The 27,120-nt window shown below is 47.3% G+C and overlaps 2 protein-coding genes and 1 long non-coding RNA gene across 5 annotated transcripts; 1 reads left to right on the top strand and 2 right to left on the bottom strand.

The window, feature by feature from the left end:
- Positions 1-300: 300 nt before the first annotated feature.
- On the bottom strand, positions 301-20,510 carry FKBP6 (FKBP prolyl isomerase family member 6 (inactive)). 3 transcript variants are annotated; one of them, XM_068655807.1, is made up of 8 exons: positions 20,216-20,507; positions 19,110-19,199; positions 18,352-18,554; positions 16,946-17,065; positions 15,695-15,889; positions 15,278-15,387; positions 12,555-12,643; positions 301-725 (listed from the first exon to the last, which is right to left on the bottom strand). In XM_068655807.1, the coding sequence occupies exons 1-7, from the start codon at positions 20,388-20,390 to the stop codon at positions 12,565-12,567; spliced, it is 972 nt and encodes a 323-aa protein (XP_068511908.1). In that variant the 5' UTR covers positions 20,391-20,507; the 3' UTR covers positions 301-725; positions 12,555-12,564. The 3 variants fall into 3 exon arrangements, 2 of the variants coding, with proteins under 2 accessions (XP_068511908.1, XP_068511909.1); XR_011088924.1 differs by lacking the exon at positions 15,278-15,387 and having other exon boundaries at positions 20,216-20,510; XM_068655808.1 differs by lacking the exon at positions 16,946-17,065 and having other exon boundaries at positions 20,216-20,510.
- Positions 20,511-21,474: 964 nt separating this feature from the next.
- Positions 21,475-27,100, top strand: TRIM50 (tripartite motif containing 50). Its single transcript, XM_068655809.1, has 7 exons — positions 21,475-21,716; positions 22,771-23,210; positions 24,071-24,166; positions 25,025-25,255; positions 25,574-25,596; positions 25,889-26,013; positions 26,342-27,100. Exons 2-7 carry the CDS (start codon positions 22,788-22,790, stop codon positions 26,947-26,949), a joined length of 1,506 nt encoding a protein of 501 aa, XP_068511910.1. The 5' UTR covers positions 21,475-21,716; positions 22,771-22,787; the 3' UTR covers positions 26,950-27,100.
- LOC137842127 (uncharacterized) lies at positions 24,498-26,622 on the bottom strand. Its single transcript, XR_011088925.1, has 2 exons — positions 26,484-26,622; positions 24,498-25,192 (listed from the first exon to the last, which is right to left on the bottom strand). It is a non-coding gene; the product is annotated as an uncharacterized lncRNA (long non-coding RNA).
- Positions 27,101-27,120: the final 20 nt, after the last annotated feature.

Genomic DNA, 27,120 nt, shown 5'->3' with positions numbered 1-27,120 from the left:
TTCAGGAAGAATTAGAGCACATAGTGGATTTTACTTAAAAAGGAAACCAACTTGATCAAATCTAGAGAAGTCAGCAGTATTTGAAGGGGAAAAGGAAAAAGCTGGTAGTCTTAAATCATTAGACATTTAGTATCAACACTCACTGGAATGTTTAGTCAAAAAAAAAAACCAAAACTGTAACATGTTGCTGCCCCAGACTGGAGCTAGCTACACTAACAAACTGGAGCCTATTTCCAAATTCCAGTTCCTTACACTGGCAGAGACATTAATCACTCTTGCACAATAAATGGGCACAAGTCCTGCCAACATAGTTCTGATTTATTTTTCAGAACAAAAACAGTATGAAACGTAACTTTTAAAGAACAATCTGTATAAACAATACAAAACTTCATGGCATTTGTATTTACAGATTCCATAAAAGCAGCCCAGAACCTGCAAAAGGTAAGGCTTCAAATTTTCTTCAAAGAGTATGCAACAGAGAAGAGAGCAATCCTTCTATACGGCAGTACTTAGTTCTACAAACTAAGCCCCAGAACATGGTGAACAAGAACCAAATTCAGGAAAACCAGGTTGTGTATATACCAACAGAAACTCCACATTATACTCTGAACAAGACCACACTTTCCCCTTTTCCCAAAGCACAGATCCAATGCTGAAATCTTCATCTGCCCAGAGGTAGGTCATCTTCCCATCCAAGAACTGTTCTTTCATCAGCTGGGGAAGTCCTAGGACAATAAATACCAGTCAACATTCCCACAGGGATCACTGTGTATTTTATTCCACTGTAGCATCTCCAAGCCTTAAGAAGTCAATCATTACTAGCCCATGTGTACAGTAGCCTTAAAAGAATTACCAAAGAGTTCTGTTAATTAGCAGAAGTGGAACTGGCATAGTAGAATTCCTATAAAATTCAACTTCCTCACCTGGGACTTGGAATAAACTGATTATTAAGCAGTAAGAATTTAATACTAGCAAGCCCACCTCACAGTGGCATGAAATTGCCCTTCAGACCACCTCCCTTCCTACACCAAGTCACTAATATTACACATAATCAGTGGTTTTTCCAACCCTGTTTTGGGAACCCAAGACTGGAGATCTACATGTACTCTTTGCCTTTGAAAAGTTAGTCTTCTGTCTTTTAGATTCACCACGCTCCTCCTCTGAGACTCCTGTTGCTTCTCACTGCATTTGTTTGCTCCCATCTTCATCCCCTCCTCACACCCTAGTCCCATGTGGAAGGCATTTCCACCAAGAGGCTTAGCAACATACAACACCTGCAGCGCATCAAGGCATACAGTGCTCCCAGCATCTCATCCTTTGTTATCTCCCCTTGCCCCATCACTCTCACTTGGGATTGTTTTTTTTTTCTTTTTTTTTTTTTTTTTAAACCAGTCTTGGAGTCCTAACATACACCAAATGACAGATTCTGTACCCAGAGAAGCCTTTCTCTCACTTGCAACTCCTGCCCCATCCCGCCAGCTCTTTAAGGTCAGTAGAGCTTCACTGGAAGGAAAACAGTATCTAGATATAAGGCATTCTCTCTGGATGTAATGCAGACCTGTTTCTAAGCTGTGATTTTTTCCCCCCCTCTCTGTGGAACCCCTTGGGTCACTGATCAGGACTCAGATCACCTGCCTCACCCTCTACGTGGTGACAGTTTCACAACACTGACCTTGCTGGGAACAGTTCACCTGCTCCTCTGGTGCCTCTTCCAGCCATACTTTGCCTCCCCAACTGCAGAGAGGAGCAGCACCTCTTGCTCCTAGTCCCTCACAAGCTGTTTGAGCTTGTATTCTAGTACTGGCTCAACACCACAAGTTCTCTAGTGCAGCTGTGTTGCATGTAAGCAGAACATGGGATTCCCTGTTTTCCTCACAGCCATTAAGCACCTGTGGTAAGACATACATGCTGCTTTCCTACGTACCTGTTACGTGTTTCAGCATCCTGCTGCTCATGATGCTTCTTCAACTGACAACCCTAAGATCACTCAGAGGAATACAGATATGGAAGGTGTTCCCCTAATTTGTCAGGGCACAAACGGTCCTGAAACACTGCTGGGAAGTCAGCCTCATTTCTCCAGCATTTTGAGGCTGAACGGTGGAAGGGAAAGAAGGAAAAGAACCAAAAACCTTGCAAAAATCCTTAAAAACCTTTCCACGAAGTAACCCGTTATCTGTCTCTTGCTCTCCTGTTCTGGTGGTCAAAAGAAAAATGCATATTCAAAAGATGCCCTATCTTCTCTCAGCTTAAGAATACCAGGAGCCCAAGTCAATTTTTGCTACTCTTTCAGGAGCTGTAGCCACTTGAGCTTTTTCAGTCAGCTTGGCTGCAGTGATCTCTGCAAATTTAAATCAAATAACTTCACAAAATAGAGAAGCCTGCTCCTTAGAGGATATCAACTTACAGACTGCTATCCGGAAAGTTGAAGAGCAGTAATTCTAAGGAAAACAGACATTTACCAACTAAAGGATGAGAAGACAAAGCATGCTTAAGATACACACCTCATTTATTATATAACCTTGGAAGGCACATATTTTGCTCTGGCACCACAGGATCACAGGACAATTAGGGTTGCAAGGAACTGGTCTCCAGTTCAATACCCTGTTCACAGAGTTAGCTGTGAGGTTGACTGGATTACTCATCTTCCCCCAATGACTTTGAAGAACCCAGGTTTTATTCAGTCAGTACACTCAGAGCCACACAGGACAACTCAGAACCCATGACTCAAATGACACCCTGCCAGAAAAAGTAGTCTGAATCAGGACAATCTGCCTCTCTGAAAAGCTGGCCCCAACTACAGTTTGGGATTAAAAAAAAAAAAAAAAAGAAAAAAAAGCACAGAACAGTCAAGTAACTTTCAGGATTACTGGAAATTCACCAGCAGCAGATTTCTAGTCTAGCACAAAATAGGAGTCACTCTATCAAGTCAGCACTTAGTCACTGCCCTGGTTCATCATCCAGACTCATCTTACAGCTTCATTTATAAGGTTACCTCTTACTGCCAAACCTTCCAAAACCAGGGGTTCACTGAGTACCTTGTGTTACATTCACGGCTTTGTGCTGACAACCTAGTACATACCTTGACCAAGAAAAAAAGGGAGAAGTTTATGGAAAAAAATTACTAGAGGACACTGCAGCTGATCTCTTTTCTTTGAAACTTTGAAAGTTAATCAGAGATAGAAATGCTTAAATGCTCTGGTGTACAGCATAGAATTGTAGCAATCAGGACAAAAAATAAAAGGTTTCTGAAGTGAAAAAAATCTGCATACTTGATGTTCTGTGCTTTATTAGAGAAAAGCATCTTTGCTCCTGTTAAAATGCAACTGACTTCTACTCTGCTGCTACTTGTCAGTCTACTACTATACCCACTCAGCACTTCCTTTTATGTGTCCCTGATAGGCATACTTAAAAGATAATCACTTTATGTTTCTACTATTAGTTGCGGTTTGGGGTGTCTAGCTGGATATAAAACCTACAGTTACTGAGACTTCTCATGCACGACAAAAACAGGAGAACAAACCGAGTCTTCTGGTTTCATTGCTGCTATTTGAAGTAATAAAGTCTTTACATAGAGCTAATTAAAAAAAATATTCAAGCTGAAACCCTAAAGCCATTTCAAGGCGCGTTTGATCAGTTCATCTCTTTCATTTCCACCTAATGGCTACACAATCAAAAGAGAAGTGGAAGGGAAATGAGCAGCCCTGAAGATGTTGAGTTGGAAGGCGTTCAAAGAGTTTGCTGTTCCTACAGGTAGGAGAACAGCACGCTCCAACCAGGACTCCACTCCAATGTTTGTTCCCTTAAAAACAGGTTGGCAGCAGCTCAGCCACACAACAGCAACACTTGCTCACTTTGAAGTTCAGACAGAAGTCTGTTGTACCCAGCTATTTTAATTCATGCTTCAGAAAGACAAGGCAGTTGAGCACCAATTTACAGTAAACAATAAGCCAGGTCACAGGTCGTTTATAACCACAATCGCCTTTACTCTGCATTAAAGCCATAATTAACTATTAATGTTCAACTAAAGCTTTAAAATGTAAGCTGCTTTTTCTTGCATGAAGAACTGCAGTTGCATCTTCCCTGGTTCCCCCTCTCCTGCCTCAGCCTCCAGAAGGGCTACAGGAAAGAACATGTAGGCACCAAGCATAACAGATGAAATTTTTGCTGAAGCACAAAGAAGCCAAGAAGTGTGCACTTAAAGCACTGTTCCTGTCTTTTCAGCCCTCATTAAACTCGTGCTTTGAATCAGCTGCTCCCATGAGCACTGCACTAAGATAACCCACTGTGAGAAGGAACTTCTCAAGAGAAGCGATCAAATAATCAGCTTTGTGGAGAGCAGATAACCTAGGAGGCTAGCCTGGCTGTTAAATCCCAGTGAAGTGTCTTTAAGAGACAACAACTACTTTCAGAGAAATGCGGCCTACAAGTGCTTCGCTTCTAACAGGAGGCAGAACACCTCATTTTCAGCACTTCAACTCAAACCTTATGGTCACTGACTATAGAGAAGAAAGGAACAGTCTTGATTTGTTAGTCACAAGGATATAGTACATCTTATACCACAGGTCCCCAAGAGCACTCCAAAAGAGCACATTTCATGCACACTTTTTAGAGCACAGATCAGCAAAGGAGCTAAAACCTTCTACAACAGCAATTGCCCGAGAAGTGCTCTTCATTCAAGACCTGACAAGTCCAAAAGGAACTGCCACTCTGAAATAACAGTCTAGAGAAAAAACACTGCCACCAGGACATGAACAAGCTCCTTCTTAACCTCCCTAAGAGGTTACTGACAGGCTGCAGATCTTTTGAACACAAGAAAAAAGTCCAGCTACAGCTTTATCAGCTAGCTGATAAGATGTGCTGAGTGATCCATCCTGATACAGTGAGAAGAAACAGCTATTTACAAGACCAGAGAATCATGGTTTGTCAGAACATTATTAGAGGGAATACTACACATCCCCATGACACGTATTCCATCTTGGAGCATGCAACATTCCTTCAGAAGATAACCTAATTAGGATACCATTTATCTGCTATGAAAGCAATTTTGATGTCAGCCATACCTTCATTTGTCTCACCTAGGTGTTTAGGGATGTCCACCTGTTATTGCCTCAAGTGAAATCATATTGCTTCAAGTGAAATTACTTATGGCCAAGATTACTGTGAAGCCTATCTTCAGGTAGTACAAGAGCATGCAGAAGCTGAGAGGCTCTGCAGGTCTGAAGGTTTCAACAGGCTGATCAACAGCTGCCAGGAGTACCGCAACACAGGTTCAAGAGATGTCAAAATTCAAAAAGCGAAGGTGCAAGTAACAGATGCTTTACTCCTTGCTTATATTGAGCTACATCAACTTTCATTGTCTTCTTAAGATCTGTGCTTAAAGTGTTTTTTTCCCCCCATGATAGCTTTTCTTGCCAGTGGATCCATAATCCTCAACTCTGCAAAGGATTCACAATGAGTCAACTGCCTGTACACTAGAAAGCCAGTTCAGTGGAAGGAAGAATTAAGAATTAACTGGAGATCCTTAATTAGTCTTGACAACAGAGAGCTTGAATGCTGATGACATGCACTACCACCCTTAACCTGAGGTGATGGTGAAAGGGTCTGTCAAGTCTGCTCAGGTCTTTTGTGCAACAGGGATACCTAAGGCAAAGAAGAGAAACACAGGAAGTAGAGCTCTTTGCCAGGCATTTCCAAAGGAAAATCCCTTAAAAGCAGCAACAAACCTTCATCAGAGAGCAAGAGGTCTCATAAAATAGGCAATTATGAGAAGGTGAAAGGAAAAAGATAAGCTCTTCAGCACACACTTCTGACTCAGTAAGGACTTCATACAGCAAGCGTGGGGTGAAATTGATCCAAACAGCAGCTCCCAGTCCTTCAAGAGCTCAGATAGCTTTCATGTCAATAACGCTCAGCATTCTGTCAAATCAACAGTTCCCCAATAAAGCACCATGGGTACTGGGAAAGGCGCATGAAGGTCACGTCTTTCATGTCTTCCCTTATTACAAATAATCCTACAGATCTGCAGACTAACTCACAGTAGTGCCAAAACACCCCCTGTCTTAAGCAAAAACCCTTCCCTAAAGTAGTATCCCCCAAACTGGAAAGCCTTGTTAATATCTCCTGCCTCTTGGTACAGAGGACCACAAAAGTTGTCTTGTTGCTAAGTGCTATCACCAGTGTCACACATAGCAGTGAATGCCCTGGTGCTGTTCAAGCAGTGATGAGCCTCAGGTCTTACAATAGGCTGCACTGTGCCACTGCTGATGGCTACACCCCATTACAAGGCTTCACATCATGAACAATGCTTGGTAGCTCACAAGCAGGGGAATACTTCCCAAAACCACAGGACCCTCTTATGAGGGTCCTTAGCACTCTTTACTCTCAGCTGTCTCTGTATCATCACAGATATCACGACACCTGCTTAGAACTTTTTAAACTCCTCTGAAGTTTGTCTGTGTTTCACCATGTACTCCACTAGAATGGAAAGCTCACAAGAACCCTGACCACTGCCAGCACCCCCTCACGATCAGGAGAGCACCTTGCCAGGAACCTAGGGTGTCAGGACATTAGAAGTTTAGTTTTACTTGAACAAAGTGGTGTCTGCAAAATAAACCAAAAAAAAAAAAACACCATGGAAAACCCATAAAAAATAAGCCACCAAGGCATGGTTTGCACCACCGTCATCTGAGGTTTTTCTACTGTGTTGAAATTAACTTATAGTGTGCTGCAGCTCCTCTGCACTGTGAATCCTACCAGAGGCTCTGATGTCTGGTCTCAGTGAGAGTCCTCAGTACAGAACCATGCTGAAGCAGTAGAAAACGGGCACACCCACACTCCATGGATTAACTGATCCCACTGGAGGCAGCACACATGGCTAAAACAGACAGGCCACCTCTGACCCAAGTCCAAGCACAGATTTAGATCACTTTGTGTTTCTGCTCAGAATAAGCTGTCACTGAATTAAGCAAACAGCAAAGAGCATCCTTCACTCTTTGGAGGCAGTAATGTCTTTCAAACCCAAAGCAATGCATGTTTCTTTACACAGGCATAGTTACAGTTCTCCACACTCAACACTCCTCCAAGCTGCCTGACTAGAACAAGCACACAACAGCATATGGAAAAGGGACCTTTGTTTTGCTGTACAAGGCTGTGCGTGACATTAAAATCCTCAGATTTAAGACTAAAACAGATACAATACAGACATTTCTTCTGCTAGCCCAGAGAGGAAGTCTGTAGCACCCCAGATCAGGAGGACTGGTGGCCAGTTCTGCCTATCTACTGTATGGGATGGCATATGCACCTGGCAGCCCAGGGAGAGCTGCTTACCATCTGTAATACTGCAAGAACTAGAAGTACCAGTGGGGGCTTTTGTGCCTCAACAACAGCACAATTAAGCAATAACCTGATCCCAGGCATAGCCACCTGCGGTAGGCTGCCATCCAAAAACTGTTTGGTTACAACTTACTTGAGGTAACGTTTCTCCAATTTTCCCTTCTGCTTCTCAAGCTAAAACATTTATTTCTACTTACACTTCATACAGCCTATCACAGCTGAAACACAAGAGGTAGAGAAAGGAGACTTTAAGCTCTTCTATTAAATACAATTTTTAAAATAACCACACATCTCCTTGCTGCTGGAAGTGAAGGCCAGTAACTCTGAAGGCTCTGCAAAACTAAAGCTTTCTTCATAAAGACATTTACATCTTAGACACAGACCACTGCCCTTCAAATTCTACCTGCACAGTAAACCACGTATTATAGTAATAGAAAGAACCCAGCATATTTTTCACTTTTCACTGGTTTGTAACAGCAGCATTGAAGTTAGCATGTTTTACATTCCTGCTCCTGGCAGCAGCTCTGAGAAATAAAAGCCCATAAAGGAATATTCACCAGGGGCTCTGCCTGTCCTTTCCAGGGCAAGAATGCTTTGCAGGCCCAGGCAGAAGCTTGAGGAGAAACACAGCCATGAACACTTTCCTATCTCAAAAGGGAGACTCAGAATTGAGCACACGAAGGGCAACACCAGGTTTTAGATATTCACAAAGTTTCAGAGCAGATGGGCTGGGCTGGGCCCTGAGGCACCCCTCCAATGAAACTAGAGTACCAGCACTTCACTAATGCCTTGGAGGATGGGCAACGCAGGGCAACCTGAGATACTGCATGGATCTCCCTCCTAGTCTGGGCAACATCACCTCTAGTACCTTAAGTGCCCTCACCAAGGACTTTTGTAAACAAGCCTTTGTGATTAAGTGTTAGGAGGACGGAGTCAGGCTCTTCTCGGTGACATCTACTGATAGGACAAGGTGCAATAGGTGCAAGCTGGAACACAGGAGGTTCTGCTTAAATTAAGAAAACTTTTTCCACAGTTAGGGTAACAGAGCAATGGAACAGGCTGCCCAGGGGGGTTGTGGAGTCTCCTCCTCTGGAGACATTGAAAACCCGCCTGGACATGTTCCTGTGTGACATGATTTAAGTGTTTCTGCTCCGGCATGGGGATTGGATTAAATGATCTTTCAAGGTCCCTTCCAATCCCTAATGTTCTGTGATTCTGGGATCACAAAAGAGTACATCAGAGTTCAAAGAACCCATGAGCTCCTGTTGGTCCCTGCTCTCAGTTCCCTCTAAACCATCTTTTAGCCCAACCTGTTGTCACAGCATAACAAGCCAGGGACACATGTCCAGTACATCAGAAGGGAAGCTTCCCTATGTGGAGGCAGAGTCATTTCTCCACTCCTGGTTTCTGGAAGAGACCATGGCCTACCAACCTTCAAGAGAAGTATTACAGATACTAGTAGACATGAATTGCAGAACTCCTGTCAAAGAAAAAAAAAAAAAGATGCTACAGGAAGAAATATCTAGAGTGGAAAAAAAAACAAAAACAACAAAAACCCAACAAAACAACCAAAAATCTTAAAGCTTTTCTCCTTCCTCTGCTTACTAAGGAGAATGCTTAATTAAGTCATCCTTCAAGACTACCCACTAGCTCTAATGATGCTCAGCATAAAGCAGATGCTTTATTTCCTTTGCAGCACAGGACATCTCAGTGGTACAATAATTTGCATATTCTAAAGGAAGTGAAATTGCTGGTTCTGTTGTTAAGCTGTACACAGTAGGTAGGGACAGCAACAGCAGGAGGCACATTTTAGATCTTCAGCTTAGCAATAAAGGAGAGCAGTAGGGGAAGGAGGAAGCTGCTGTTTACTTAGAAGTCTGGAGCCTTCCCAATGCAGGCGGTTTTGATCCTACTATTCACATACTACTCAGTTTATTTGCAAGTCTCTTTTAGTTTATTAGGTCAGTTTAACTGGCACTGATACTGATTTTAAGCCTAATTACAGTCACTTCTATCAGGTGACACAACCCCAATTCTGCAGCCAATTCCCACCAATTAATGGCTTCAGAATTGCTAGACCCTGTTATTCATAGCAATCTCAAGTTTGACCTTAGTTTCCTGCCATAATTTCAGCATTACTTATTTGCACTGGAACATTTCCCTGCATGCTCTCAGCTACCAAGACTACTTCTCCTGTGTACTGAAATTGAGATACACATTAGAGGCAAGCCTTCAGCTTTGGTTCATCTTTAATTAAAAAAAAAAGAAAAAAAAAGGCATAAAGATTCACCATTCTGGGATGAAGCTACCACCAAGGACCCTTTAATAGGTTCCATACATTTCCAGACATTTCTAGGGAATTTGTCTGTGCTTCATGAGTAAGTTCTCTTTATCGTGAAGGACCACAGCAATACAAAATTTTTCACCAAAACCCTTCACTTTTCAATGGAACAGAAACTCCACTAAGCCAGTGGTCCTCAGTCTACACATTCTACGGTTAAGGGTCAAATGGGACTTACAGCTATGCATGTACCAGGTAACCTGGCTTGACACATGCTGCACAACACAGAGGCAGGCAAATAGCCCAGACCTGAAGAGATGCAAGCAAGAGGCCCCAGGTCACTGTTTGCAACGGACTGCAGCACGACAGATTTAAAAAAGCATTTGTGCTTCTATTTCTACCCCTGAGTATTTCTGGATTCCTCAAAGAAGCATCAGGAACAGCCTCACATTTCAACAAATAGAATGTTTACTCTGACATAAAACTCCACTAAAAAGGAAGAAAGTATGTTCTGAGCAAGATGATGCTTGTGGCACTTACAGGACCTACACTATACAGTAAGAGTGACACATACCAGGCAGAATGAGTATACTCAGGTGCATCTGTTTTTTCAGTGTCATTGTGGAAAACACAGAACAGCAGCCCTGGGTTATCCAGTACAGACAAACTATTTGTCCCATAACAAAGCAACCACTGAACATCTTAAAGCATACAGCAAAGCCACCTCGGTAGGAGCACCAAACCAGAGGATATGGCAGTGAGTCAGGACAGGGAGAATGCCACAACTACAGCAGAGTCACTCAGCTGGTAAGCTGGACATGGGGTCAGACCTGCCAACTGGTATGCAGAGGTTTTCCTTAACTGTTGCAATTCCACTGGATCATTCAACGTGAGCTACAGGCAGCATTCACAGGCCATCTACTCACTAAATGCTTAAGACAAATGATAAAACAGGCATGTCAGACTGACTGGGTAAGTTTGTGCCCTAAACTGAACTTGTACAAAGTTGTCAGAAAACACTGAAGAATACTTTGCCTCAATTCTGGCTAGATAGTGGCACATTTCAGAGAAAGGAGCTCCAGCTGGAACCTGTTGTGCTCCTCTCTGAATATTTCTTTTTTTTTTTCATGCAAGACACAGCAGCAAGAGATTTTTCTTACAAGGAATTAACAATGAATTGTTATGTGGGTGATGACGTAAGCTTGTCTGGAAGACTTTAAAAAACAACTTCAAGGAAGGTCAGAATCTTTGACTGACAGCTGACAATCAGCTGTTTAAGCAGGCAGAGCTCCAGGAAAGTGCTGTACACATGCATCAGTGCAAATATACAGAGCCAGTGGAGAAGATCTTGCTGATGGATAGTTGCACCTAATTTTGAAGGTTGCCTCAGACAAAGGCTTCTCCTTTGTACTTCTCAGTCTCCATGAACTGAAGACTTTTTTTTCCCACTTGCAACAATAGCTACTTTCCATTGTACTGTGTAGAAATCAGTATCTTCATTAGCCTCTCTTTGGGAAAGAAGAGGTTACATTGCTTTACCACCAGATGACCTGCCTGCTGGCCCAGGAGATGACTCCGTACGCTCAGAGCTCCACTATGACACAGGGCCAGCTGATGCACAGATTGACACAACAAGTTCCCCAGGTCAGGCACTGCTATGTACTACAGTCAAAAACAAAAGAAGTCATACAGGCTTTCCAATTGCAAGTCTCTAAAATTCAGTAAACTGAGACTCAGAGCCTCCTCGGCAAGTCTGCAGCCACAGACTTCCTGCACACAGTGGTAAAACCACAGCCAGTCACAAACCCCTTTTCATAGCAATGTGTCTGGGGGTAGGTACTTGCTAACAGATCTGACCATCTCATCCTGAATCCAGAGAAGAATTTGTGCTTTGAGGCAGCTCAGCAACATGCAGCTATGATCGGGGCACAAGGGAGACAAGATGGGTAAAGACTACAGCAAAGAGGCACATACAGCCAGAAGAGGGATGTGTTGCTTTAGGAAACAGGCATGCAGTCAAACCTCTTCCTCAAATATTGGGTTAGCTTCCTCACAACCACAGGCAAGAGAAAGAGGCAACCTTAAAATACCACAGCTGAATCCTACACTCACACTTTTGATGATGGAAATGCTGCTAATACTCATTTTCAGCAAGTAGAATGGCAACAGGCAGTATCCCTCTATCTCAATATAACCTCTGACAGACCTGAGCTGGTGATGCTTTGACAGAAGGCTGCTGTCATTTTCCACAACCCTTTCCCTAGGGCTTACCCTGAGGCAAGAGACCAGTGAAGGTTTTCATTCCTCCTTATACCCTGGTGAAGGTTTTGACAAAAAAAAAAAGATCAAAGAGCCTTTGTGCATTTATAAACCTGTCAATTTTGCTAGAAGATTTAAGGCTTTAAAGAGTCCAAAACATCTATTTGAAAATTTATATACAAACAGGTTTTTTAATATTTAAAAAAGAGAGAAATTAAATATTTAGATTTTTTCTGAAGTAAGGCATTCCAGCAGCTCCAGACAGGAATGCTGGAGGGGAGGGAGAAATCCAAATCTTAAGTTTGACAGAAACAATTTTTTTTTTTCTTTTAATTGGCAGAGAAACAAGACTACATAGCTATTTCTCCCCCTGGCTCTAACAAGGAATAACTGGGATGAGCAGCACAGGAAACAACAAAACCAAACTTACCCAAGTGTTGCTGGTTTTAAGTTCCTGTCCCACGCAAGCCCTCCTGGCAGGAAAGATTCCCCAAGCACACAGTGCAGTAACATTTCACCCTGCTGTCCTACCCCTTCCCTTCACACATACCCATTAACTTACCTTTTGTCACCAAAATCCTCCCAGGCAGAAGAGAAGCAGGTTTCCCCACTACCACCAGAAAACCCAATCCAGAGAAGACAGTGGCTTTAGGAGACCTCAGCCATTTCACAACTTGATTACCTTTTTCTGGTCATGCATGAGAAGAATTGAGACTGGCAAGCATTCGGCAGCACATTTCTTTCTCCTTTTCCATGTAGTCTTTATAGCAGCTGGAAAGCAGAGCACAAACATGGGAAGCATGGGCTGTGAACTGCCCACCCAACTGCCAGTGCCACAACCAGAAAAAATATACACGCACACACTTTTAAAATAAACTAGCCTAGTATAAGAGTGTGCTGCTAGAAAAGGAGCAGCTGTTCTAGCCACTTCCTTATGCCATGTCCAGGAATTAATTCTGCCTCATTCCCAGACCTTGGGTCCCTTCTCTGTTGGTGCCTATTAGCTACTACAATCATTTGATTTCTGGAAGCCTGATGCTTTCTACTCTAGTTTTGCAAGTGTGAGATGATGCAGAGGAACCCCCAGCTGTGTCCTGAGGTCTAGTTTGGTGCCCCCTCATTTTCACCATTCCTTGTGCAAGCCATTACAGTGCCTAGCAGGACACGTGGTCCAGGTGCTCCGCTACTTGGCAAACTGCTGCTAATGGCTATCTACCACTGACCCTTTGAATCTGGGCAGAGGATAGGTAAGAGACAGCAATGACACATGCCCAGACTGTGTAGATGACAGGGCAAATGCTTCCTCCTCCAATCTCATCTTCCTGCCAGCATCACATTTACATGTCAAAAGCTATGCAGACCACTCTATTTTAATCACCGCTTCTCCCAGCACCAGCATGGCCAAGAGGAAGCACAGCACCCTCCACACCCTGCACTCCACCTCACCAGCAACAAGGACTCACTGATACAGAATCCCTAAGCCAGAGGGTGACTCAGTTTAGGCACTGTCCCAGGGATCAATGGCTGGAAAAAAAAAAAAAAACAAAAAAACCAGCTACAGCTGGTACCAGATATGTTCCACAAGATACGTGCCCAGGGTTCTGCCTGTTTTTCTCAGGTCAAAGTGAATTTTGCCAAGAACCCGGCTTAGCTGTTAAATGTGTCCTTTTTGAAGTTCAGTTTTATGCACCAAAAGGTAGTTATTGATTAACTTTGCAAAAAGGAGTGTTGTAAGCGTATTCAGAAAGGAAGTGAAAAGCTTTTAAGAAAAAGATTTTGATTCATATGCCACTTTTGAAGCCTTTGCCAGATGACATTACAGGTTTTCACAGGCAAGGCAGCTTGTTAACATTACAGAGATCCAGACTGAGGTGTGGCATGACTAACAACACCCAATATCATCAATTTCATACTAATTCCACTCTTTGTCATTGTAAAGGCAACAAATACACCAGTTTTAACTGGCAGCAAAGCAGAGACTCCAAGACAGATGTTTAACACATACCCAGATTACTGCAACACACGTTAGTAGCACGTTGCTACCTCCAGACTCAGAGCTGACAAGCCTGCCTGTTGCTTCTCTGAAGACAGAATGCCTTGTTGCTCCCTGGCAGAACAAGCTCAAAATTATTAGCAAGATTTTTCTTCTACCAGCCAATATATTCTGAATGAGTCTAAGACAATGCACAAGGCTTCTAGAATCAGGATATTTAATACCGTATCATGGGTCTTTGATACCACCTGCAAACTGATCCTCCAAGAGCAGCCACCTAGTCATCCAGAGCTATTTGATAACTGTGTTCACCTAGCATTTGGTAGCAAGGTACTTAGGCCGATGAGGATGAGTGGAAGTAGCGTACTTCAGATCTCCAGGCCACCAGCTATTACTACCTTCGGGTTATCCATAATCCTGAAGTAAGAGAAGAAATCTGAAGCCATGTGTTGTTACATGTGATTTGGACATAGAGGACAGATGTACAAGTACAGTGCTCTAGCAAAATGTCACCCTGGGAAGACCCACACAACTGGCTGCACCAGCCACTTCAACTATTCCTATTACAGATGTGACTGCTCCCTACAAACATTGCTGCAAATGCCTAGCAGCAACAGAAAAGAGCCTTCCTATTCAGGGGAAGCTTTGGGATCTCTGAAGTTGGGTCTTCATCACATTATGTTTGAACAGTGCCAGAAGTGCAGCATACATTTTTGGGAACCAGCAACTGCTTTTGCCAGTTTCAAACAAAAGAACAGAGTGAGGACAAAGACTAGTGTTAGTCATGTTTTCAGGGGGTGAGGGCATGACTAAGGCTGGCAGGATTGTGCTATACTCAGCCTGTGGGCAAAGGGAAAGTTTGCCTTTGGGATTGCTCATTTATCACCACCAAGGCAGAAAGAAATTCACTTTTAAGATCTTCCCACAGTTGAACATCAGTATTTGTAGTCTTGTACAGTGAAACTCTGAAGCACTTGCAGTGCAAAAAAAAAATTGCTGTAATCAGCCAACACATCTTAAAGAAAGTGAAAATCTGTATTAATGCAGAACATTATCATCTTGGGTGCTAGGCTACTGCATTTCATTAGTTGAGGCATTTCAGCAGCTCCCTACTTCCCTGCCATCAGCCCAATCCACCTACTCAGATGGAATGTATCACAGATCCCTCTGTGCAAGAAACCCTCTGGAAAGAATGGATGCTCTCAGCTTCTCACGTATCACCTGTAACCACTGTGTGCAGAACCTCTGAACCAACCATCTCCACACTAAAGGAGCTTCTGCATTTTCCCAAGTCACTTACCCAACAGTCTTTGTTTAAAAAAGTTAAATCAAACGAACACCAAAGTATTTTTGAGTGGAGGTTTCCAGCCTGTCTAAAGACTCCTTCCACAGGGATAGAAAGGAGTTCTCACCTTGCCAACTTTTTCAGCTCATTGTTAATATCGTTGTTAAACGGCTCTATTTGCTGAGCTCTGAGCAGGAAGTCACGGGCTTTTTTGTATTCTGTCATGCAGAGACAAGCCTGCCATTGAAAGAAGACAGATGCACCAAAAGATAAATATAGACTCACTGCTGCTCTTCAGACAGAAATATGTATGACTACAAGCATTTCTAAGACAGACCTAGGTAGCTCAGAAATCCCTCAAGCAAAGACTTGTGACAGATTTACAGAGCCAGATTTTCTGAAAGGTCAGATGCAGAAAAATCAGACTGCTGCAGGAGCTTAGTCATTAATTTAGTGGCTCTCAGTGTATTCTAGGTACTCTCCACAGGCAGAGACTTTGGGTCATTGCTTGATGCAGTTACCAGAGAAATTTATTTTTGCCTACCTGGCCACACCTGAACAGCGCTTTGGCGTTTCTGTGGTCAATCTCCAACGCCTTTTCCCCATACATCAAAGCTCGGTCAGGATGTTCCAGCTTCAGGTAGGTAACTGACAGATTCAAGAGCACCAACAACTTGGAAGCATCAATTTGACACTGCTCTGACACACTGGAAGGGCTGCGACCAAGGATTGAGTATGCCTGAGAAGACAGGGAAAAGGACAAGTGCACAGCAAATCTACTATGGAAAGTGATAAATCCATCCTAATCAGCCAGCTACATCTGTTTGTATTTATCTTTGTTAGTTAAAAGATAATAATAAAAACCCTAAATATACTGCGCAGCATTCCCTGCATGACTAGCCAACTCAAACACAAGACTCCAGCAAACTTACTGAGGAACTAGAGAGCAGCAGAAAAATACACCTGTTACCCAGACTACAAATAAAGGTGAAAAAGCAGTATTTTAGGAAGAAAGAATTTGTTGTTGTTGTTGTTGTTGTTAAAAATACCAAGAGAAAGCAATCTTAAATGGAGGGAAGAAAAACATCTCAAAGCCTCACTGCTTCTGAAACAAAGACAAATGCATTCCAGTTTGGGAACTTGAGTATTTTCCTGCCCAGACATGCTGTGGAGTCTCCATCCTTGGAGATGGTCAGAACCTGAATGGACACAATCCTGGGCAACCTCCTGCTCTTAACGACCTTGAGAAGGGGGTTGAACTAGACGATTTCCAGAAGTTTCTTACAACCTCAAGTATTCTGTGGTTCCCAAATGGGAGGCTAGAAGTTGAGTGTCCAGGTGCTGGTGATACCTCTATTCCTAGAACATGGAGACTCTAGATTACTTTCAGCATTAAGCAGGATTCTGCTGCAATACAAGGTTGTACTGCCTTATAACATCTCTCAGCAAGAGCTGCCATGAAAGCTGAGAAAGGCTCCACTTTAACAGTCCATCACAAAAGCCACTCAGGGCTCACACAGACACTGAGATGCACTCTGCCTCAGCTAGGGCCCACAGGGAGCAAGTCTGAAGGAAAAAGGTTCTACGTATTTCTGCCAACCCTCCTCCTCCCTTTATTACTGCTGTTCACACAAAAGCAAGTGTTTCAGATAACTTCTTAAATAACAAACTGAATATATTGAACATGTAACTAAGTTGTGTAATCTTTGAATTGTACTCATTACTGTGAACTAGCACTAAATAATTACCACTTTCACAGCCCACAGACAGAAAACACATTTTTCCAGAGTCATACCCTTTTGTATCTCTCTTTGGCACCCTCAAAGCACTGCTTACGGTAGAGGTAATTGCCAAACTCTCTCTCCGTATCTGCCACTTTCAACACCTTTTGTAGAGGAAAGGTATCTTGCTGCTCCTGTATAAAGAAACACAGGAATTTCAGCTCAAATAGAAGACAACAAGCAGAGATCACAGGCAGGACGCCCCTGCCCAGTCCCTTTCCCTTCACAAGGCAGGAGTGAGACCATTGCCAAGGTACCCTGCAGTGTCCAGCCAGACCACCACAATGGAATTTCCCTTCTCCAGGCTGAAACACGCCACTGTTCTGTCAATAACTCCTAATGAGAAGTGCTAAAAAACAGGTCAAGAAGCTCAACAGGACAAAAAAAACTCACAGGGTAGGAGGGTCAGAAATTTGTTCTTAAATCCTGCCCATTGCTCTCATCTGCTTAGCACAGAACAGACCATAAATACAAAAACACTATTCCTGGCAGAAAAGGTGAAGCTGTTTGACAGGCTGCATTGCTCTAGTGGTGCCACATCACCCTGGGTGGCTGCCAGCTCTATGACCAGCCTGATACCACACAGGACACCAAGCCAGCAAAGAAAAAAAAAAAAAAAGAACAGCAACAAAAAAAAAAAAAGAGGGACAGGTTTTCCCCTGGGTTTGCAACTTTGAATCAGCTCAAGGAGAGGAACAAACAAGAAAGGGTGGATAACAGGCAAAACAGGGAGTACGCTGTCCCCCATGCAACAGTGGTTTGATCTCAGGGTTGCATCTGGAAGAAGTGGCCTCTGCAAGAGCAGTGAAGGAATAAGAAGGGCCTCTCTCCACCAGCATTGCTGCCTGTGCCCCAATCACTGACCCTCAACCACAGCCCAAAGCCTTTCACATGAAAAGGGGGAATTAACAATAACACCACAGCTCACCAGGGAGGAAAGTGAACAGTGAAGGAGCACTTGGGAAAGCAGCCAAAAAGTAAAGACAAAGGGTGGGGGGTGGGGGACACTTCAACACTGCAGACTTAAAAAGGGTTTTGTTTTTAAAGTGACAGTTAGTTACTGTTCCTGCCACTTTAGAAAACTTCCTGGAAGCTGGTGCCCCCTAGTGAAACCATGGGTTTTTTTGTACAGCTAAAAATAAAGGTAAGTTGTTCACTGACTCCAACACAGTGGAGCAAATAAAGGCAGCACCCAGCTTCTCCCTCTACACTTGGCAGTAAGCAGGGCAAGGCATGCCAGGGGAACACTAACGGGCATACGTCTGCATCTGACTGGAGCCAGCAGCCCAGGGCCTGGATAACTTCACCTCCATTGAAGCTTAACAAACATATGTAACACATGATACACAGCAACTGAAGGGAAAGATAGCAAAGGTCGAGTCTCCAGATTTATGCCTCAAGCCTTATTAAGGCAACTCACAGCAGTCAATGCAAAGAATGCATCAGAATCAGCAGAATCTAGGAAGTCCAACATCTCCACTTCGAACAAGACTGTAGCATTTGGGGGAATCAGAGGAGGACAGCCCTGCTGGCCATAGGCATAAACTGGCGTGAAGACAAATCTTGCAACCTCTCCCTTCTTCATTGTGAGCAGGCCAATTTCCAGGCCCCTCAGTGTAATGTCTGTCACAACAAGAAATGGAAGGCCATGAGAATCCCCAACCCAGAATCCACCCTCAGACTCCAAATAATTTCTCTTAAGGTCTAGGCAAAAAAGGCCCAGTGTTCACATACCACCACCTACAGCAGTCAGTTCCCTACAGTTATGACAGCTCACAGCAAACACTGTATCACACATCTCAAAATCACCTTGATATTTGAATAATTGAGGTTATCAAGGCATTCTGTGGAACTGAGCAATGCCTCCTCTCTGGTGATTTAAAAACATCAAAATCTGTATCTGCTATAGTAGGTCTGACAGGAAGCACTTGCACTACTACCAACAGCGTAAGTCCAGCTGCCCACTCCCATTGTGGGGAGAGGTGCATGACTATCAATTCTAGATTAACCACCACCTACCTGAAGGATGCATTTTGACCCCCTTCAGTAGTTTTAAAGGTTCCAAAAAGAAAAAAAAAAAAAAACACAACCCAAACCTAAAGATACTAAAGTGCATTTAAATTACCATGTCTTAACAGGCAGGTCCTTATGACCCCATGAAGCCCAGGACAAGCCTACCTTCTCCAAGTTTCATCAACCTAGGAAGCTTCGTAGTACAGTTTGTGCAGAAGGGCTCATCTGCATGTTCCAGGTACCCAGAGTACTTCACTGCACAGCCCAAAACACGGAGCAGGGAGAAGAGAAAAGCAAGAGCTTGATTTCATGTCCACCACCAAACACCACCAGCAGCAGCATGCTAGGAGTCAGTTTTGCAATTCCCCCCCCCCCCCCCCCCCGCTTCTGCTGAGGGGACAACCAGCCCCACATTTGTACCAAAAAATTGGCCACATACAATAAGCCAAGTGGTTGAATGTGTTTTAACATCAACACCAAATAAAATCGCTACTTTGCATTCTCAATTTCTATTGAAGTAGAAAATGCAGTTTTGTCTCAAAAACTGGTGAGCTGTGGGCAGGAAGAGAAGGAAACCTCCAGCTGAGAAATTAAAATGCCCCAGTCATCTGGGGAAGGATGTAACAAAGTCATTCCCAAACCCAAACAGAGCCTGAGCCCCAAAAAGAAGAACAATGGAGAAAGTACACCCCCTCAGAACTCTGCCACTGTCTGGGGAATGGTACGGCTAACTCCAGTTATAATTCAAATATGGAAAAAAAAATAAAGTACTATAATAGGCTTCCTTTGTTGCAGAACTAAGCCCTCACACAGGAACCACTTTCAGCTTCAAACTTCTTGGTACTGTGAATGCAGCTGGGACCTGGAAAACCTGCTTTGCTGAAGGTCAGGATGCCCTTTCACTTAAGGTCAGCCACAAGAAGCAGAGCAGAGTATCCCAAGCACTACAAAAACTGGCAAGAGAGCCTGGACGGTCTCTGAAGCAGGAAGCCTTACTAAGGCAAACCAGAGGCACTCTGAAGCTCCTGCCCCGACCACACGCTACCGCCCTGAGGAGCGCCCGGCTGCCGGCCCAGCCGCGCAGAGGGGCGCCGAGCACACAGCCGCTCCCCGCGGCAGGGCCCCGGGAGGCCTCCCCAGGGCTCAGCGCCCTGCACGGCCCCGGCCCGCACACCAAGGCCGAGCCCCGCACCGCGCTGCGAGCGGCACGGGGCCGCCACGGCTCCCGGGGGCTCCGCTTCGGGCTCCCCCTAAGCGGCCGGGAGCGGTACCTGCCACGGTGGCGGCGGGAGGCGCGGGCTGCCCGGTGCCGGGCCGCAGCTCCTCCTTGCGCACCCCCCCGTCACCGCTGAGGTCCTGCAGGCCCCGGGCCCACGGCCCCCAGCGCCGCGGCCTCGCCCCGAGCCCTGCCCGGGCCCCGCCGCCGCCGCCGCCGCCGCCCCGCATGGCCGCGGAGCCCCGCCCCAGTCACCGCCCGCGCCGCGGCCCAGCCAATAGCGCTCCGAGGAGCGCGCGCGGCCCGGCACGCCGCTTAAAGCCACGCGCGGCGCCTCTGCCCCTGCGCGGCTGCTGGCCGATGGGGGCGTCACGTGGGCTCGCGGTGCACTCTGGGGGATGCAGTCCGGCCTGGCCCGCTCCCCAACGCGGCTCGGCGAGGGGCTCGGCGGGCGGGGCCGGGAGTCAAACGCAGCTGTGTAAACACAAAGTTATAGTTTGGATTTTTGTTGTTGTTGTTGATGTTTGTTTTTTTTTTAGAGTCACACAGACAAAACTACATTTTTTTTTTTTTTACGGTCACACAAAAGCACATGCATGCCTTGTCTGAAATCGGAGCAGCAACACTCGCTTGGGGTTTTCTCCTGGTCTTTTCCAAAAGAATTAAATGGTTTTAACAAAACCAAAACCAAACCAACCAACTGCCACCATCAAAACGAACAAAGAAACCTATTTTAACCAAAGAAGAGTTTTAGTTGACAAGAAAGTGTTCTGGTGAAAGCGTGTCCCCTGATCCAAGCGATGCGGGTGACCAGAACCGCCGTGGGATGCACCTAACCCAGCCCCTCTGTGAGGCGAACGCCCCGTCCCGCGGCAAACACCCAGTCCCGAGGCCAGCACCACCCCGTCCTGCCTTATCAGAGCTCCAATAGCTGCCCACAGTCACCTGACAACCATGCCTGTACCAAACAAAGGGCTGGCGTGTACCAGGAGGGGACAGGGGCCAACAGCGCTGTAGAACCAGGCGGTGGGCGAGCAGCGCTTGCTGCCTTGCTGCTGCGTCCGCTGCTGCTGGCCCTGCAGCTCCCTGGCCTCACCCAGGCAAGCAGGTGCACCCCCAGCGGGGCTGATGCCACAGCAGTGGAGTAGCGGGGTGGCCAGCGCAGCTCCCTTCCTGCTGAGAAGCTACCGCCCCTGCTGCTTGCCAAATCTGCCCCTCCACTGGGGCTGAAATCTTCCACCAGGCCAGGAAAAGCCAAGGGACATCCATCAGGCTCCATGTGCCAAGAAGAACCAGTGTGGAGAGGACACGGTGCGGGGCACGTGAGTGGTGTGGTGAGTGGGTGGCTGTCAGGGGGGTTCTCCATGATTCAGAGGTAGCAGCTGAAGCTGATTTCCCCTGCGGGTTCTTATGGGTATCTGACCATTCCTGGGCTGACATTGGAGCTTTTCTTGATTCCTCACCAAGCTCCCATATGCTATGCTTGATAAAGGCTGAGCTCAAGTCACTGCCTCTCCTTTCCCTGGAGAACTTACCGAGTCTGTCTTTGACTTCAGGTTTGTTTTCACATGAATGGGGAGACCATAAAAGTTCTACCAGCCTATATTCAGAAGCAGACATGTGCAATGCTGTCAGGCTGTCACAGTTAGAGCAGTGTCACCTTCAGGGCCTGGGCCACATATTGCTGTTGCTCGTCCAGGTGGCAATGCCCTCCCTACACTGGGGGTGTGCTGCTAGCTGTCCTGGCCACAATGTGTAGGCAGTTGAGCCCATCTGGCTCAGGATCTTGGTGTTTACATCCCACCGTGCTGGGGAGCCAATACTGCATGAACCTTACATGAGAACGGCCGTGTGTGGCCCCAGAGCCAGCGGGAGATGCAGGGTTTCAGCTTGTGTCTCTCAGGAGTGCTGGCCCGGAGCATGGAGCACTGTGGGGACCAGAAACTATGTTGAGTTTCAAGGGGGTGAGCTGCAGGTACAGCTCTGAAAGCTCTGGCTCAAGCTCCTAACCCTCATATCAGTCGAAATTGGCCTTACAGGTTTTATTGTGTGGCTTCTGTCCTCATCTTGCAGATGAAGATGATCTTTATGATTTTATTCTGTTTTTGCTTAGATGTATCACTTGAGCTAATGCCAATCCTTGTGAGGCCGTGCAGGGGCTAAAACAACAAATCCAAAGAGATATGTAGAAATTCATACAAGCCAGGGTCACTACTGGAATTTTTCAGCAAAAAATTCCTCTCAGCTCTGTCTCCAGCTGTGCCAGCCCCTGGCACATAGACAGGTCTCCCCTCAGATGTGATGCACTCTGATACAGCTCCCAAAGGCCCCACAGGGGTCACCTTGGTGGTGACTTCTGACATCATAGGCATAACCAATAGGGCCTAACCCCTGATGTTGTCAGACCCCAAGCCCATCTTGTATTAAAACATGCATCTTAAAATTTGTGCGCAGCCTAATGATGAGTTTGTAACTGTCTGAGCTGCTGCTGGGGCATGAAGGTGTTTGAGGTGTCTCTCAAACACCTTACCCAAATGCTCAGCCCTCTTTGTTCTTATGTGCTTACTTTGCTCTTTGCAATAGGAGTGATCTCCCACCTGTTTTTCCCAGGCTAGGTCTGTGCTGCCATGCTAAAAGGTGGCAGCATGGCTCGGAGGATGAGCATCGATGAGCTGGAAGACCAGCTCCTCTGTCCCATCTGCTTGGAGGTCTTCAAGGAGCCCTTGATGCTGCAGTGCGGGCATTCTTACTGCAAGTCGTGTGTGGTGTCACTGTCTGGAGAGCTGGACGGGCAGTTCCTGTGCCCCGTGTGCCGCCAAACCGTGGACTGCAGCGCCTCGCCACCCAATGTCACACTGGCCCGTGTCATTGAGGCACTGCAGAGCCGGGGCGAGGCAGAGCCCGCCCCAGAGTCCTGCCCAACACACCACAACCCCCTCAGCCTCTTCTGCGAGACTGACCAAGAGGTGATCTGTGGGCTGTGCGGCACCATCGGGAACCACCGCCAGCACAAGATCACCCCCATCTCTACCACATACTGCCGGATGAAGGTTGGCAGGCAGGGACTCCCCAGGCTGGGGGTTAGGGTGTCTGTAGCAGTCCCAGCCCCAAGCACAGCAGTACTAGCTGGGCAAGCGTCCCCTTTCCTTGAAGGGACAGGCTGGAAATGAGGCCAGTGTGGGCAGCATGGTCCCATAGTACAGGCAGATGTGGGGCAGGGAACCTTGGCTGGGGGTCAGCTGTTTCTCAGGTCAAGCATGTCCCTGGCTGAGGGGGCAACATAGTTTTGGTGGCTAGAGCACGGTGGGGAGAGCTGAGGGTGAGGTAGTGCCAAAGGGACCTTTCAAGATTGCTTTCAAATACTATCAAACGGAGTCTGGAGATAAGGGCTGAGGCGAGGTGCCACAGGAGAGCAAGGAGGCAGGGAAACAGGAGCCCCAGCCAGGCAGAGTAAATAGCTGGCATCCCCTACCCAACATCACATGAAAGCCCAAGGAATGGAAAAGCACGGGACCACTGTTCCCCTCAGCTCCTGACGCTGGGGTGATAAGAGTGGGAGGCACCAGAAAAAAACACCCTGCCTGAGTCAGACTCTGGGCACTGGTGCCGACAGGGTGTCACCAGTGCAGAGCTGCAATGGGTGCAAGGTATGGAGGGGCAGGAATGGGAGCAGAGATGTGGTGCTCCTGGCAAGAGTACTTGGCATGCTCTGAGTGTTCTCCTGCCTCTGGCAACCCCAAATCCTGTAGATCCAAGTGATCAGCAGGATGTGCAGGACCCCAGAAAGCTTGGAAGAGCATGGCTTTTCAGGGCCACAGCTTCTTGGGGGGTTGGCAAGCACAGGAGGACAGCCTTTGATCAAGTAGGCTGGCAGAGAGGACCGTCCTAGAGAGAGTTACTGTTGTTTTAGGAGGAGCTGTCTGTGCTGCTAACCGATGTCCACCAGTACAAGAGGAACCTGGATGAACACTTCAGCAAGCTCATCAACAACAAAAGCCGCATTGCAGTGAGTGCCACATGCCAAGGGAGCCTGCTTTGCGTAGTCCCTTATGTCCTGCACAACTCTTGGAGCAACCTCTATTCCTGGGTCTCCTCAGTTCACCTCCTCTTTTCCTCTCCCTCTCTTCTCCCTTCCCTGGGGCAGCAGACAGGGCTTATCATTCACCCCGTTCCCTGAGATTGCTGTTCTCCATGAAACTTGGGGATTAAACATAGCCCTGTTTTGGGAAAGGTGACGTAGCCCTCTCTGGTGGCTTTTGTTTTCCAAAGGGGTGTTGTAACCTTTACTGAGTGTCCTGGCAGGACAAAGCTTTTTTGACCGAACGTCCTTGGAGATGATAACAGTGAAAAACACCCTACTCAGAGCAGACTTCCCAGTCAGAACGCTGATAATTGCACATTGAGTTTATGTTTGGTTTAGATGTGTGTCTGTTTTCCACACAGTAGACATCTCAAAGAGACCTCTTGGTATCCCTTCTGAGGCTTAAGCTTCCCAGTGGGGATCCTCAGAAAGGCTGAACCCAAATTAAACTGGAGCTGCACTTCCCCCACTTAGCCCAGGACACAGGTTGTTCCCTGGCAGCAGAGGGATCTGAAGACTCTCTTCCAAGGTTCTGACGAAGCCAGCTGGGGCATCAGGAACACAAAATCTGGGCGGGGTGTAAGGGAGGGGTGCCATGGTGCTGAGGCCAGCAAGGTGGAAAGACATTTAGCCTCTGTGAAGAGATGCTCTTGATTTGGAACAGAAGTGGAGGGCAGCTTGCTGGGATGCACAGACTTTTCCGCTGGCGCCTCAGAAACCAGAAAGCAGGTGAAGGGAACGTAGTAATGCAGTCCTGCACAGCCACTTGCTGTCTCCCTGCAGAACGAGGCAGATGTCTTCAAGTGGGTGATCCGGAAGGAGTTCCAGGAGCTGCACAGATACATTGATGAGGAGAAGGCCACCTTCCTGGAGAGCGTTGAGGGGAAAGCAGCCCAGCTCATAACCTCCATCGAGTCCCAGGTCAAGCAGACATCAGATGCCCTGCAGAGGCTGAAGGAGATACATAGCTCTCTGGAGATGCTCAGCAATGAAAACCAGCTTGATTTCATCCGTGTGAGTATGCTCACGAGTGTGTGCTTCAGGAAGGTGGTAAGGGTCAGACAGGCTCTCCTGCCTTCGTCTGACTGCTCACAGCCCTGGGCCTTCCCCTGAGCAGTGAGAACCCCCACCAAGCATAGCTAGAATACCAAGAGAAGTGAGATGTCAGTGCCCTTTGTCCAGCCAGGGCCTCCCCAGATGGCAGAGGCCCGGGAGAGGAGAAGCCTGGCCTTTCTGGTGTGGGGCACAGATATGTGGAGGTGTGACCATGCAGATAAGTGGCATTTTGCGAGCCTCCCACCACTGACTCTTTCTTTCTCTTGTGTTTTCCAGAAATACAGCTCCTCCCAGTTCAGGTGAGTGATGGGATGGAACCGGTGGGGACAGCAGCACCTCTGCACTGGGGCTAAAGAGCCCAAGCCAGTGGGCACCTCAGCATTGCTGGGGTAATCTAGCATGGACACACTTCCCTGCTCACTTCCGTGGTCGTTGCTGTCGTGACGGAGAGCCACGGCCAGAGCCATGCATGCAGCCCCAGAAGAGGTCAAGAGCAGCTGTGGAGATGCCAGGGGCTCCATCATACATAGTAGAAGGTGAGAAGAGGCCATACACACATCAACTCTGCCATGGCTGCCCATGTCTTTCCAGGTCAGAGCTTCCCAGCCTGCTCCCAGGTGATGGCATCTTTAGCCCCATTTCCTTCAAGCCATGTTTCCACCAAGATGACATCAAGATGACAGTTTGGAAGCGGCTGCACCGCCATGTCCTGCCAGGTACCAACCTCCCCACCTGGCATCACACTGGGAGTCCTGGCTTACTGGCACATGCTGCTGGGACAGGCTGCCCAGCTGGCACCACGCTGCCCTGGCCTCTGACTTGCTCTCCAGTTGTGTTCTTCTCACCTCCAGGAGAGCTCCTGGAGCAGTGGCTGGCCCAGCATCTCATGCTGGTAGCAGCCTGCTCTTGTGTAACACTTTGTCTGCTTAGAGTTCAGCAGCACCAGCCCCTCTGGCTGTGCCAGCTCTCAGGGCAGAGTCAGTGTCACCTGGAGCCACAGCCCTACCTGCTATTGTGGCTGGAGGCTGACTGCTTTCTTTTCAGCTCCAGAGATGCTGAAACTGGACCCGGTGACAGCACATCCCCTCCTGGAACTCTTCAAGGGTGACACAGTGGTGCAATGTGGACTCTACCAGCGCCGGGATAGCAACCCCAAGCGTTTTGACTCCAGCAGCTGCATCCTCACCTGCAAGGGCTTCTCCTGTGGCCAACACTACTGGGAGGTGATCGTGGGCACCCGCAACCACTGGCGCGTGGGCATCATCAAGGGCACAGTCAGCCGCAAAGGGAAGCTCAGCAAGTCTCCTGAGAACGGCGTGTGGCTCATTGGCCTGAAGGAAGGCAAAGTCTACGAGGCCTTCAGCACCCCGCGGGCCACCCTTCCCCTGACCGCCCGGCCGCAGCGCATCGGCATCTACCTGCACTACGAGAGGGGCGAGCTGACCTTCTACAACGCCGACAGCCCCGACGAGCTCAGCCCCATCTACACCTTCCAGGCGGAGTTCCAGGGCCAGCTCTACCCCATTGTGGACCTGTGCTGGCCCGAGCGGGGGCCCTACTCGCCCCCTATCATCCTGCCCCCCCCCGGCGCCACCCGGCGCCCCCAGGGGCCGTGCCGCCAGCCGCTCCCCGAGGCGCCCGCCGAGCCGTAGCGCGGCCGCCGGGGCGAGCCTCGGACCCCCCCCGCGGGAGGGCCCCTCCCGGCCCCTCGGGAAGCGCGGCCGCGGCCCCGCTCAATAAACGGCACTGCCCGAGCCGCGCCCGCTGCGAGCCGCCCGCCGAGACCGGGCCTGGGGGGCGGGGCCTGAGGGTGAGGGCGGGGC

This window comes from Anas acuta, chromosome 19, assembly GCF_963932015.1.
Source record: "Anas acuta chromosome 19, bAnaAcu1.1, whole genome shotgun sequence".
Taxonomy (NCBI): domain Eukaryota; kingdom Metazoa; phylum Chordata; class Aves; order Anseriformes; family Anatidae; genus Anas; species Anas acuta.
Note: the sequence above shows the minus strand (reverse complement) of the source record. Positions and strands in the feature narration are given on the sequence as shown.